General features: G+C 44.9%; 1 protein-coding gene across 1 annotated transcript in view; it reads left to right on the top strand.

Annotated features, from left to right (window-relative positions):
• Positions 1-3,457: 3,457 nt before the first annotated feature.
• The window catches only part of ISX (intestine specific homeobox), a 26,356-nt gene continuing 14,472 nt past the window's right edge, over positions 3,458-15,341 (top strand). Inside the window, exons 1-2 of the mRNA XM_030041539.1 lie at positions 3,458-3,629; positions 11,401-11,643. Of these exons, the coding sequence (XP_029897399.1) occupies positions 3,458-3,629; positions 11,401-11,643 (415 nt within the window). The remainder of the gene's footprint in view (positions 3,630-11,400; positions 11,644-15,341) is intronic.

Raw genomic sequence — 15,341 nt, 5'->3', positions numbered from 1 at the left:
AAGAAATGCCAAACTAGCAGTCATTCCAAAGAAAGTATTTCATTTTTTTAGTTAATGAAATAGTATTTATCACTATTTTTTCATTTTTTGTACTAAAAAAATTAAAATGTTCAAGTCTTTTGATATTACTTAAACATTTTGATATCAAATCTGCATTTTTTTTTCTGAAGAAACTTTTGTACGCAAAACATGGGATTTATGCATCATTACACTGTTGCTTTCTAATCCCCTTTCAAGAGTTGTCACTTACTCATCCTATTTCCTACTTTAGTGCTTGTTGTGTTTTTCTGTATAGAAGAACAAAAATATATTTTTCAGCTGGCATTGCCTTCAGTTTTAATAAAAAGAACAATACAATGAGACAGAACAAAAATAAAGCCTTCACAAGGAAGCTTTCAAGTTGTAAATTTGCATGTGCGCATCTCATTTAAACGCACACAGAAAATCAGCTTGTCCCTGCGAGCAGCAGGGAGGTTTAAAGTCGCAGACTGAGACAGAATAGTTATACAAACATGCAGGGTTTGATTTTGTGACATGGGACTACAGCTTTGTCTCAGCAGGTTCCTACCCAGAGCAAGTTGGTGGCGGTGGAGACAGGCAGCGCATACTCTCTGAATAGGGAAATGCTCTGGTTTCACTTGGCACATGTTGTCAGTGGGATCATTGAATAAAGGTATTTCACTGAGATGAAAACTTGGAGTGTGCCTGTCTCAGCTCTCTCTTCTTCAGAAAATTTTTAACGGGGAAGCACATGTATTTCTTTGGGAGCCGGTGTGAGCGTTCATAGAGACATAACTGCCAGAAGGCTATGTTTCTTCCTTTCAAAACGGTGTGTATTTAACTCAGCAGAAATGGAGCTGGAGCAAAGAGGAGGGATAGGAGGTGTATTTTTCGTCCTGAGAGTCTCTAGGCTAATTTACCCAGCCAGTGACCTCCAAAGATAGGAGTCCTCTCATAAGGAGTGTTGGGACCTATCAGACTTTCCCATGAAATCTTCCTCCTCCTCCCCTCTAAGAAATTAGCCCCTTGATCACAAAGAGGCTTTAGTAACAAACCAAAGCCAAAGCTTTCCACAGCAAAGCAAAATGTGTCCTTTCTTGGGCTTCACTTGGCAACTGAAGCAAACAAATCCATGGGCTTCACTCCTGCACCTATGTAGAGCTTTTGGAAACATGGACAGCGGGGGAGGCTTAAAAAACAGAGGCTCCTTGTCCCTAGAGCTGGTTACCCTGTTCCTGAAAGCTTTCAGATAAAAGGTAGCACAGTAAACATCAGAGAGTCCAGACATTGTCATATAAGCTAAATTAATACACTGAAGGCTGTGTCAAGGACGTTCAACTCATGACATCTGGGAAGTGAGTAAGATCTGAAGCCATTGCTCTATAGGAAGCCAGTAAAAGCAAGAAGAGTGGATGCTTTTTTAGTGCCTTAGGCAAGCTGAGTAGGGTAAGGAAGGCATTTGTAAAAGACTGCACCAGGTTTCTCCTTGTGCTCTTTCATGGGTTTTGAATCAGGAATCACAAGGAAAAAGGGGAACCCTGTTATTAAACAGGCAGTTTTCATCCAGGGTGTAGATTCAGAGCATCTTTCTTTCCCTTCCCTCTGCATACAGACGACATGCTCACCTCTCCTCAGCCCATAAATTACCCACTCTGTCATTCTGCCTAAGCAGAGAAGGGGAAGACATCCCTCTTTGTGCGCACAGCCGGAATTACAGGCACCAGCAGCAAAGCAGGAGAGGATGGCTTGGCCAAAGTGGCGTCCCCCCGCGTGCATCGATTGAAACGGCAAGGTGTCCTCTGCTTACGGAGAGGGCCACAAGACCTTTCGCACCCACGCAACAGCTGCCACCTCATCACACAAACAGGAAGGCAAGAGATCCTCCTTTACACACGCGGCTCCATTGAGCCACTGGGCAGAGGGATGCAAAGGGAACAAAGAAAAGCACTTCCCACTCTCCACCCCATGCATTTCATCAGTGTGAAAGACACTTTCTCGTCTACCCTGTCGCCTGGGGAGAAGCTTGATTAATAAAATCAGATAATTAAATATTCTTCATCACAACTGGCTGCACCATTTTTTACCTCTTTCATTGTTCTTTTCCCCACCACCCCCACTGCTTTTCCAGTATCTCGAATCTGGAAAAAGCCGAAAGCCTTTCATCTTATCAGATGTGGTTTATTGCCCCCTGGTTACACAGTAATTTTGGTCTCCGCTCCATGAAGAGGTCGTATAATGGGATATCAGCTCAAGAATTGTCAGTTCATTGGACAAATAAGGCAGGGCCTGCCAATACAATTATAAGAGCCCGATAAGGAAGGCACAGAGGAGAACCTGCAGGAGAGGGAGACACGACCATAGCAATTTAAAAGGTGAGGGGCAAACCCAGAAGGTGGCAAGAAATGCCAGTGGGGGCAGGGAGAGGGAAGGAACAGGACTGTATCTAACCACATATCCTTCCCAAAATAAAAATTAACGAGAAGATAGAAGTGGCTCAGGAGAGGAATCACTGGCATTCATCCGCATTACCCGGGAAATCTTCTCCCCCTGCGGTGGATGCTTGACTGGGAGGCACAAGTGACTGGTGGGATGATTACCAAGCTAGCTTGCCTCATAGCTCAGGAAAGAAAGAAAATAATGTTTTATCTTTAGCGGTATGGGTGGGGGGTAGAGGGCACTAATTCCTATTCCTAAGCATGTTGCAAGGGCTATCTCTCTTTCTCTTGTGACTGATAAGATGGGATGATGTTGAAAAGCACCTGTTTGGAAAGTTCAAAGGGTTTCCGAAGTAGAAGAAAAGAGAATCTGAGCCAAAGCTGATGGCTGGGGGGGGGGTGGCTGAAGGATAACCTGGGAATTGCTGGTGAGGGAGGTTTCCATGCATGACACCTCCTTGTATGCAAGATAAGTTTACAGGGTATATCTCTCTTGCTAGTAAATGGCACGAGGAACAACTATTCATCCCACCGATTATTTTCTGAACTCCGTAATAGTACAAATCCAGTGGGCTTGTCACAGATTGCAGCCTGAAAGCAGAAAAGGAGGAGAACTGCCCCACAAACAGGATTTACCAACAAGAAGCAATCCTTCCCAGGGCATTTTTCACCCGGATCTGTGAGGAACATACCTCCTCCTGGGACGGCCGTGCGATTGTTCTGCGTGGGCTGGGGGATGTTCGGCAGTGGGTGGGGTTGGTAAGACTTTTCACCCCCACTTCTAACGCTGTCTTCCCCAGACACGGGAGCTCAGGTCTTGGTCCCAAGGTGATCAGCGGAGAGGAGCAGGCACGTGTGTTCACTTGTGGGTCGCTTTTGTTTCTCCTCCCGGCGCTCCGGCAGGTCGGCGGGGGACGGCTGGGGAGAGACGCGAACCTTCCCAGCTGCATGTTTCTTGGGGTGCACCAAGAGCCGGGAGAGCAGGAGAGGACTCTTTGCCCCGTGGCCACTCTGGCAGGAAGATGACAGACCCCCGGGTGCGTGCCAGCGCGGGGAAGCCCAGCCTGTCCTTTTCCATTGAGGAAATCTTAAAGAAACCTTCTGCCAGCACAGCCCTAAGCAGCGGAACCAGGGACAGAAGTAACTACGCTGAGAGAACTCCAGCCCTAAAAGCAGGGTCACCACTGGCCTTTGGTAAGTACCAGTTATAACACTTAATGAAAATGCTCCTTTCTTTTTAACCCCTAAAGCCATCCTGTCTGATTATGTAGAATTTTTTTTCTTTAGCTTTTGTAGGAATCTGGGATTTCCGTAATCGGGTACAAATCATTCATTATATATACAGAAATAATCTTTAAAAAATAATTTGTTTCAACCTCGCAGTAGACTGGGCGCTGCTGCCAGCCTTTGGTGGGATTTTGTACATTATGAAGCCCCAGTGTCATTGGAGAGGTGGGTATGCAACCTGAACGGTTGTTGCAAGTAACTCTCTTCAGTAACAGTGAGAAGTGCTTATTGTAAACAAATACAATGTCCTGGTGTCTTTCCCTTTAAAAAACAATACTCTTCTTATTAAAAAAAAAAAAAAAAAAGAAAAGAATCGCCTGTCATAAGGAAGGACAGGCATTCAAACTCAGGAAGCTAACCTAAAACTGCTGCAACTTAATGAAGTTGTTGGAGTTTCACTTCTATCAAGAGCTGACAGTTGTCTGGAATTACAGCCAAATCTTATATCAGTACCATTTTCTGATAAATTCGACCACTCATCCTCAAGCAGGAGAAGTGGTCTGTAAGGGTGATGGTAGCTAAGGAGTGTTAGAACTCAAATGCTGGAACAAGAAAAGAGAAAGCATTTGTGTTTAATCATTTCTCCTTATCATCATGGACACTAGGTCCTTTCATGAACTCAATAAAAACAGCTAGTAGAAAACCAGCATGGCTTCTATCTTAGCAAACTAGCAAGCGTGTTAGCTTTCTTGATTTCAGTTTCCTCAGTTTAGTTATTTTGGCCTTGAGTGAGCTTTTACCCCCACAGAAATGGTCTCTTTTTTTCCTTAAAAAAAGACCAACGGCCTACATTTTCTGGATTTAGTATTTCTTCTTCTTTTTTAATCTACATCTTCCATGAAAAGGAGATGGTTTATGTATACAAACACATCCACTTAACTGAAAAATGCTCTGTAGTTTTGACAGAAAATTTTCACTCACCTCCCGCTCAACTGCTTTCAACAAAGCTTAATGCTACATTTCATTTTTTGTAACACAGAGAGATCCTTTCATGGATCAGGACCGCATTTCCCAGGACACTGGATGAACCACCCAATAGTAAGGGAGAGAGTCTTTTTCCGAAAATCTGACAGTCCAAGTAACCATTGCTTATTCACATAGTTTCAGAGCTTTTTTTTTTTTTTGTCCAAACTGGATACTGGCCTGGATTGGAAAGCAAACGACCTAAATTGGGAAGGAAACTACAGTGAAATGAGCACCACACTCACTAGTGTAACGTTAGTCACCAGTTGGGCTCAAACCCAGTCCCACTAACGCTGCCTCTCAGCTGTGCTTTGCATGAGATTTGCACTTTCTTGTTCACCTCCGAGACAGGGTAACTTCACTCGCTCTGTACAGAGCTTGTTTCTTGACCACGGGGCAGAGCCAACCCACAAGACATCTCACAGCCGTGGGAGCCCCGAGCACTGGGACTGGGTATCAACCACTGCCTCTGTGCCAGTACCTGCGGCTTTCCGCGGAAACCTGTGTATGGGGAAGAGGGACAGCGTGCTGCCGAATTTTCACAGAACCATAGGATAATTGAGGTTGGGTGGGACCTCTTCAGGTCATCTGGAAGTCCAGCCAGGTGCTCAAAGAAAGGGCAGCTTCAAAGATAGGTGGGGTTGCTGTGTTGCTTGGCTGTTTCACCACTGGTACTGCTGGAGGGCTGCAGCATTCAGAGGTTTCCTGAATAGTGAACAACAGCAGACCCAGGCCACGTTTTAAATACGGTCCTGGAACAAGTGAGAGCTTGGTGGTTTGTAGGGGTGGACAAGGACATAGCTGATGCTGGTACAAGCGTAATGGGGCCCGTGTGCTGAAGGAACCGAGGTGCCAGGTTGTGAAGGGGGGAAATGCTGGTGTGAGCTCTGTGGGAGTGAGTTTTTGTGAGCTGGAAGTCCTTTCCAGAGGGTCCATGGCAGTCACTTTGTGCCACTGGATCCAAAGTGAGACAGATAACACCACTGAAAATGAAGTGCTGTTCATGACATGGACCATAGAACTGCATTTTAACAACACGAGACTCTTCTCTGGGAACAGAGAAGCGTGGCAGAGACAGGACCTTTTTATATTAAGTCTGTTTCACGATCAATATGTTGAAGTCCTGTTCCACTGCGTGTCTCGGCTAAGCGTGCCGCTCCAAGTACAAGATCTGAAAAATCTGTATGCAGGACGTGGTGAGTTCCTAGCCTTGCATTACTGCACTGCCAGTACTGTCTCATCCCAAATTGCTCCACCTGAGAGTACAGTCAGTTTTTGAAAGCAATGCAGGCAGAACAGCCAGGCCTTGCCTTTGACTTTGCTTCATCACCCTGCCAGAGAGAGACTATAGCTGCAGCAAGAGAATATAGTGACTCTTCTCTCCCTGGCTAGAAAGCAAGGTTGGATTAATATACTTAAGGCAATGTAAAATGTTAGCTAATGAAAATAGTATATACACATGAAGATTCACTTAACTGTCACTGGAGCTGGAAAAACAGGAAAGCTGTAGAGGTATTCCAAAATGTTGTTGTACATTGCTTTTGAAATTGATCGAGGACATTTAAAAAAGAGAATGAAAATGAAGCTTTTTCACTGTTGGTTTCTTCCTAAGACCAAAAAGATACCTAAGCTTATTACCCATTGCTTTCCCAGCAGAACTGCCAATTTTTGCAGATAGGTTTGTTTATTTATTTCAGAAGTGCAATACCCTATGCTGTACATCTTGGGATAATTGCTGTATTTCATCAAAGTCATTCAACTTCATGCCATATAACACTGGCATTAAACAAGTTGTGTAAATAGTCAGCCATATCTAATTTGGCTCAGTGCTGGCAAGGTCAGGGAACTGAAGTGATTTAGGGAACTTGTTGGAAATTCCAGGATGGGTTACAAATCCAGCTGCTTTCCCAGAACAGTTCAGCAGCAGCAAAAAAGGAAGTACTACAGGTCAGGGCTGAGTTATATCTTACTATGGATTTTAAGAACATTTCCCACTATACCATATGGTATGTATCTGAGCCAAGCGATGATCCATATGAGAGCAAGAACTGGCACCACACACATAACCATGGCTACCATAAGGTAAATACCCAGGCCAGAAATTATCAACCAGCTCGTCTGCTGGTCAAGGCTGTCTAGGTACCAAGATCACACTTGTCCTGAAGTCTAAATCTAGCCATTAAGAGCCAAGGAGATGGGTAGGGCCAGAGGACCAGAAGATGCAGAATGTCAGAAATGAGGGACATGCATAGACAAAGCTTACCCTGGAGCCCTTTCCCAAGAAAACCCAGGGGTGCTGGACCAGATGACTTCTAGAAGTTGCTTCTAACCTAAATTATTCTATGATTCTTTGACAAAAAGGGTGTTGTGATGTACAGTGCCAGCCTCTCATGGAAAGCTGGGGCAGGACTTGATCATGTATGAGAAGGTCTCTGGGCCTGACTCCTAAGTTCACGGGGTTTTGTGAGTGTAATTCCAGTGGGACTTGGAATAAGGAGTGTGCAGTCTCCCCAGGAGCGTGCAGCTTCCCAGTTACGTGCGACTTCCCTGTTCCGGTATCAGCCATTTGTGAGTTTACTGCACAACCACAACTACTAGATGACCTGGAACTAGAGCTGTTCATCTGAAGTCTAATGAAATTTTTTAAAGACTCTTACCAAGTTAAAAAAGGAATAGTGAACAAGTAGACATTTTAGTATTCAGTCTATGCTTTCTCTCTTCTTTTTGTCACACTGCCTAGAAAGGGTAACCATGGCCTTTGCAAGGGATGCAAATAAACACCCAGCAAGTGCTGATCTCCTCCCTAGTGTCAACTCTTTCATTTTAAACAGAGAAGACTAGCAGGCCTATTTCAGAAGAAATTCTTCTTCTGAAATCCCTGGGAACTTGATTTCATTGTGCTTGAAAGCACATCTGAAATAATTGTTCATTACTCCCCCAGTTTCTGCCAGTGAGGTTCTACCAACAGGAGGTCCTTTATCAAGTCAAGGAGAGCTTGGGATGAGGACGTTACACCTGGGAAATTAATAGTAAAAGCAGTAACAGATACAGTAATTTTGTCATTCTGCCTGTGTTATGCTCCATTATGTTAAGGATATGCAAATTAATAGGAGTACAACTGCCACTTCACACACAAATGTCAATATGGTGATTGTTTACTTCACCCTTAGCAACACTCCACCCAGCTTTATTGCAAAAGAGGAAACAGCTGAAGGATAACAACTGAACAGATACCACCTGGCCAACATCACCAATTTACCCCACCTATTGCAAGGGAAATCAATCCACCTAAAAAAAAAGAAAAAAAATAATTTATAGAAGCAAGACAAAAACAGCACAATAAAAAGCTGCTTGCACTTCTCAGTAATGGACTCTTCCCTGTTCACAATCTTAGTAAGACCCTAAAATCATAAGCCTTATGCCTACAACAGGTCTGTCTCTCTCCAGTGATTACAAAAAAAGGCTCACTAAATGCAACTTAGGCCATCTGAAATAAACTCCTGCTTCCAAAAGGAAATTCTTACTATCTTGCCTGAGATTTCCCATCCTTTCCTACACAATTGAAAGTCAAGCCAAAAAGACCATTTTGAGCCACAAGTCAAAGTCATCTCTGTGCATAACAGTAACAAATATCTCATGTTGTGCCAGGCTGAAATGTCATTGCCATCCCTGGGAAAAAAAAAAAAAAAAAAAAGAAACTGCATTCCTTGGAGGAAATTTTACCCCATGCCAGTTCGTAGGTATTTTTCAGAGCGCTCTGCTGGAGTCACATGAATATGCACTGAAAAATACTGAGTGGCCTAAAGAGCTACCACTTCAGACAGTCTCCTTGTTTGTTCAGGACAACAAGCACCAGAGGAGGTTGCAATGCAAACGTGACTAGACCTTGGGGCTCCTAACTCTCAGATACGTGCTTTAAACTCACTATCGTCTACCTTCAATCTTACTCTCCAGAAAGCTTCCTTGATTTTTCCAGCCTCTCTTTAAGGTTCATGCCACTCTAATTTGCTGCTTTGATCTCAAACAACTGATCCTCCCACTCCTTTTCACCAGTTCACAGAGACATTGGTATTTTCCCATCTGCCTAGGACAGTCTTCCATTCCCTCCCTGTTTTCTCATCTTCAGCCTGTAATTATTCTATCCATGCTCATACATAAGTTGTGCTCATCACTGGGGTATGTGAGCATCTCAGAGAAAAATCGGGGGGGGGCGGCGAGTTGTGTATGAAGGATGAAGACATGTGAAAAGTCTTCTATAATTTAGAAAATGCCAGTGTCATTCTTAGAAAGCTTTAATCACTGCAGTTAAGAACACCTTGCTTAGGTCCCCTTATGTTCTTCATTACTGTAGGATATAAGCACCATCAATTCTGTAACATACTCATTTTTGAAGCATCACATCTAGCAAGGGAGTGCAAGTAGTCCTTAATTTAGGGATGGGAGACTGAGATAGATAGAAATCGTAGGCTAAGAACGTATGCTGACACTGATACCCTCTGAGTTCTTGAGCAAATCATTTAACCCCAGCCCCATGCTAGTGACCACTCCCAGGTTTATCCTCCTCCTTTATCCCACAAATATTGTTCAAAACCTCACTGTTTTCTCAACAGAAAACTCAAATCTAGTTGATCCCAAAGGAATTAAATTAGTCTTATTTTGCACAATATGCCTCAAACACAGAGGTGGACCTCATAACAGGTTTTTAAGGTCAGCATGGCTGGACACATGCAATTGTGTTTAGAAGTTTACCCAAAGATTGGTGATAGTTTCAAAAGATAACATTTGAAAAATCATCCTTTATTGACATGAGGCTTTGGCTAATTTCCAGGGCTCTTGTAACTGCATTTTCTTCATGTCAGGGTCAGCCCTCTGTATAATTCCTGTTGTGTGGGCTTTTACTGAGGGCAGAATTGGGCACTTTGTCTCTGGATGTTATAATTATTATTGCTCCAAGGCTGGTTACAAATAGAACTTGTTATTTGTTCAGAAAATAAAACTCTGACAAGTCTAAAAAGTTAGATGCTTTGCCAATGCTAGATACTGCACCAGAAGTAAAATATATATTTTAAAATGGAGTTTCTTCCAGTACAGCCTGGTGGGGTTCATACCTGCTGCTATTTACATATGAGAGGGGATTGGGGAACAGCCACGGGTACTGCAAACTCCAGAGCCTAGATTTGGGTCACTGCTCAGGAGCGCAGTCCATTATTGCATTAATATTTTAATGTTCTTTGGTGGTAACAGCAGACAAACCTGTGCTGTCACGTTCGCTTCAGGGTCATGCTAACCATGGAACCTAAATTCCCCAATGGGTCCATTATGCTTATGTGTTGCCTCTCACTCTGCTTTTCCAAGCAAAGAAATCCAGGCATGGAGGAAAACTAGATAAAATTCTAGGTTTGCCATTAAAGCAGCACAGACCCAGTTATCTTGTCTCTGAAGAGTCAAGCCTGACTCTTGATTGCATCTACCAAAGACAGTGCATAAAGCACTCAGAATTAGGGCTTATGGCTAGACTTTAATGTAGAAAAGAGCGGGTAAGAGAATGGGAGTATTTCGTATACCTTTCTTAGGATGCTAACAGCCACAGACAGCCCACTGCCTTGAACCACAAGGCTTTCCAGCACGTTATATTTCAGTGCATGGCTTTGCAAGGTCCACTTACCTTTATAAGGAAGAGTAAGGGCTCATACTACATTCATAAGGACAGAAAACTAATCTGAAAGATCTTTGCAGTGCCCCTGCTACACACAGACATGACGGTGTTAGTAGTAAGGCAACCCCATAACCAATTTCATCACCACTCAGGGTGAGGTGTCCTAGCATGCGTCACCACTGGTTACCGCTGAGGTTACCATCAGCTCCCACTGAGATTGTTTATAACACCCATGCTCAAATCTAAGCTAACCTTATGACTGTACTTCATCAAAATGGGCCAATATGCACTTCTCTTATGTTTGTTCTGTCAACAAAAGCCTGCAGGTGATATCGTGAAGATGAGTTGGCTGTCAGTACCTTCCTAGATATCACTAGTGTCACCTGTCACAAAGGCAGATGGGAAATGTTGACAGTCTGGGCAAAGGCTGCCTTTAGAAATCTCCAATGCCTAAATCTGAGGGGCAGACAGCCCAGATGTAGAAGAAAGGACAAATGGACCTGAATCAGGGAAGACACTGACCTTTAGCCTATCCTATGGCGCATCTTCCTATACGGTAGATGTACCTACAGGGACATTTAAGAAAGGACCAGGTTTTTGAAAGCATTTGGCATCTAGCAAATTCCACGGCAATCCTGCTGTCAGGTTTTCAGAGCAGCTCCACACCTACTGTACTTCCGAGTTCTTCAGAAAAGGCAGCCACCAATTTGGGTGCTGACAGGGAAGCTGAGCTTTCTTGAACATTTTGTTGTGTCTCCTTACTTCTACAGTCCTTTTTTGAAAATCTCCCGCAAGGACCACTGGAAGTTTTAAGGTGGAAGGAAACAGAGAACAGGCTAGATTTGAGGGTCAAATCCACCAGGATCATGCCCCTACAACATGGGGTCATCTTGGCATTGATGTACAGCACAGAAGGATTAAGGCCATTTTAAATATGATCAGGTTTGAATGGTAAAGTATCTCTACTACACCCATGCTTCTTTTTTTTCACACAAACTGGAAGGTGCGGTGAACAACAGTTGCTTTATTCAAAGCTGTCTTGTGCTGTGTCCTTCACAGATTCCAGCAGCAGAAGTCAGTTAGACTGTGATGTACCTTCAGCCAAAATGCTTCTCCCTGCCATGTGTGCTACACCCATGGCCAGGGCAAAGAAAGTGCAGGCAGCTCACCGCAGGAGACCTGCTGACAGCCCAGCTTCTCCCCTGGGTGAGGACACAGGACGTCAACACCTGGAAGGCAAAAGAAAACACGAGGAAGAAGAAGATCAGCTATGCGATTTCCCAGTGGACCATTCACTTCATGGTGAGTGCCTCTATACCCAAACTTTCTCCCAGAGCACCCCAAAACATAGCTGTTATCTTACAAGGATGTATATGGCAATACCTAGCAACAGACGTCACAAGTATTTCTACTGCTAAGCTCCTGGCTAAGTCACAAGGAATGTTCTTCAGTCTCGCCATCGAAAACATGGAGACTCACCCTTTGAGCTAAAGACCTGGCTCAGGGCTGCCAACCCTACCAATTTTAGTGATAGGGACCGCTTTGGGTGTTTATCGCCCTCCTTCTTGGGGTGGCAATCTACAGAGTTACCATGTTCAGCAGCCTCGGTCCCCAGGTTGTGCAACACCCATTTCCTCGTAAACGGGCATTGCACAACGCGGGGAGCAAGGCTGCCGAACACGCTGAATCAGCCCGATGTGTTCTGTACACCTTGGACCCATTGTACAGGTGATGAAGAGGTCATCAGCACGCACACAGACAAACTGTTGATGTGCAATAGGTCTGGCACGCAGGATGCGTTCGGCACAATTTTCAAGCCTGGCCACGTTGGTAGGTCTGCTAATTTCATTAGTTGTGAGCACTGGTAAACAGCAGTCTATCTTTTAGCCAAAGCAAAGGACACTACAAATATACTTTGTCAATATGTTGCGCACAGACTTTAAGCTAAGCGGGATACATGGTACCTGAACAAGACAAGTTCCTAACAGACAGACTGCAATTTATTAGCAGCATCTGACAAAAACTGCTTTAAGTTCTTTAAGTTTTAGGACAGGTTAATACAGATGATCATGCTACACTCCAGAAAACAGGTTCTCAGTAGCAGCAGTAAGGTGGTTTCCTGTATAGTCTGTTATTATTCATTCCTTTCTGAAAGAAAAAAAAAAAGCAATTTTAATTAAGTCCATTTAAGATTCTGAATGGGCTTGTGTGATGGCAGATGCAGGGTTACTCAGCTGGCTTCGCTGGGATCCACGCATCTTCCTCAGCCCATACTGCGCAAGCTGGCAGAGGAAACATTTCTTTTTGTGAAATACATTTGAAAGAAAAGCCTTGCTCCTGCTGCTGCTGCTATGGTATACATGAGTCTTGTGACAAGCTGCTGTCACCTCCTCCTCCCGCACGAGATGGCATCTGTCTCGATGCAGAGAGAAGCCTTGTAAGATAACCAGATATTTTAGCCTACCTCTGCCCTGTGAGCTGCAAGCAGCTGATGGCAGCAGGGTAAGTCACATTGCCTTCTCGCAGAAGAGCCAGGGCCGTATCTGGCACTCGGAGTTACCCGTGAGTGCTAAAAAGCAGTATATTTCATGCGGGAGGGAGTTCCCAGCCATGAGGATCACACTGGAGCTGGGAGGTGGCTTTCCCAGGGTGACAGAGGTGGGAGCTGGCTGTCCCAACTCAGTACTCATTGACCAGCACGGTGGTCGGTACCAGCCTCAGCAGCAAAGCAGGGAGGAAGCATGTAATTATCTGCACAAAACTGAGCCAAGCTGAGCAGGCCCTTTCAATGGCAACTTATATTTTAAAGGCATTTTAAACAAAATCCCTCTGTTCCCCGGTGGCAGTGGGGTTTTGAAACCAAGCAGAGGTTTAATGATCTGCCATTTTCTAGGCTCCTGGTTCCCGCAGTTGCTGAGCCTTTGACAGAAACTGGCTGAAGGAGGGGGGAGGATCCTAAAGCACTGGATTGGCATTTTCCCCGCGGTGCACAAACAATGATGTTTCGGATCCTGTTCACGCACTGTGTCATTCTTAGCAGAGAGCTGGAGGCCTGGGTTTAAAATCCTTTCCAGCATCATAAGCTTCAGCCTCCTTCCTCCACTTTATGTTAGGGGGGGAAGAGCTGGCAGTTCTTTTTTTCCTGCCTCTGGCTGTGGCTGGAGTCACCTTTCCCAGGCGATGTCAGCAGCAGCACCTGCAGGAGAGGTAGACTGCACCATCCCTGGAAGCAGTCTGTAATCCTTAGAGCTCAAGCTGATAGCAGATTTAATTCTCTTTCCATGCTTATCGACTCTGCAGTGCTTCAGACGCGCTCTTGGCATGGTAGCTCCAAGCCGGTTACGGGTCCTCTAACAGGGCACCCAGGCAGTGCCAAATGCCCGTAGCTTATGCCATGGAGGTATCTCCAGGACCTCCCTCACACCCACACCGAGGATGCCTACAAGCTCCCAGGGGAACGGCACTAACCTCAGCAGCGGGAGAGCTTTCTGATGTGAAAAACATCAGAAATCCTTGGCTGGGCGTTCCTTCACCTCTCTCTCGCAGCCCGCCTCTATCTATATAAAACACCTGCATAATTTGGGAGGCAGGGCACTAGGCTCTGACTAAGCATACACATCTGTATAGTTGTCAGGGAGCAGAAGAAATCAAGCGTGCCGTACAATCACCTTGGAGGCGGGAGGGCTGGGGTTTGTCTGGCGCTTTTTTGGATAGGAGGAGAAGGATGATGAGGAGGCTATGACATTATGTCCTTCATGGGCAGGCGGTCTGAGATAGCAAGAGCACCCTGACTGTGACCCTGAGTGTGAATTTGGAGTGTATTTTCAGGAAACGCTGTAACACTGTAGTGTTTCTAAAAATTTGCTTTTCCCACAAAATGGCTTCTGCGACTAAGCGGTTTAGAAATGCAGTGTCATTAAACTAAATAGATTTATGCCCTTATCACAAACCATTTACAGGAAGCAATGCCTCTTGCACTTTGAACTTAGAGGCTGCATTGTAAGCAAAAAAAAGAGAAAAGCCCTCATATGCTAGAGATGTGCTGACAGTGGCATTTAGTTTTGTTAAGCCCCCACTTGAATTTGGAAGCCTTCATTCTGAATGTTGAGTGCTTTCACCTGTGGCCTTCTGCACAAAAAGCTCAGCAGAACTTTTTTGGAAAACCTGGTTCTTGGGAAGCAGTGGTGTTAAAACCCATTTTAGGAGGAGAGCATTCTGAGAGAGGCCTTACTTTGGAGCGGTCGGTACAGATTCTGCTTCGGCCAGCTCTCTGTGAAATGATTAATTGCTGCCATCTTGCTATGTGCAACCACCATCGCTGCCAGGGTCTTCAAAACTTAAGAACAAGCAGGGCAAACTCTCGTGACTGTTGGTCAGCATCACAGCAACGTGTCCTGAGCTCCCGCTTTCTTTCTCATTCCTTCTCTCTGCTCTGTGCGAGACCCTTGGGACTTGACCAGTTCACGACAGCCGAGCACTGGAGCCCGAGAGGATGACATGTCCCCATGCCTGCCTGACCTACGGCAGCTCCTGCTGCAGACTGCCACGTACAAGATCCCAGCCTAGTTCAAATCCTCATGGGCAATTCCTTCGCAAAAGCTTTTATACATACTGAGTCCGATTGTATACATTTGTGTGTGTGTGTGCTGTAAATATTTACATTCAAAGGCAGTGGATGAGTGTGCCCAGTGTTGCACATGGGTAATGGTTCCAGTCCTCCAGTCCAGCAAGGGAGCAGCCAGTGCCTTGGAGACGCCTGATAGCAGCATCACCTTAAGACACTGGCGGATGCCTGGTCTTGTGGGATTTCTTCTCTGGGCAATAATTCAAGTACAAGGTAGATCAGGCTTCAGTAAATGGAGCTGGCTCCTAATTCCACCAGAAACTGGGGGGGGTTAGGCCATGGGAAAAACTGAACTTTATTTCCTGAAGCTCATGTCTTCATTATTCACTGTAGAGGAGGCTGCCATAATGAGACAACATCACTCAAATATTTCCAT

Source organism: Aquila chrysaetos, chromosome 17 (genome assembly GCF_900496995.4).
Source record: "Aquila chrysaetos chrysaetos chromosome 17, bAquChr1.4, whole genome shotgun sequence".
NCBI classification, from domain to species: Eukaryota; Metazoa; Chordata; class Aves; order Accipitriformes; family Accipitridae; genus Aquila; species Aquila chrysaetos.
The sequence above is the reverse complement of the archived record's forward strand: the minus strand, read 5'-3'. Positions and strand labels throughout refer to the sequence as shown.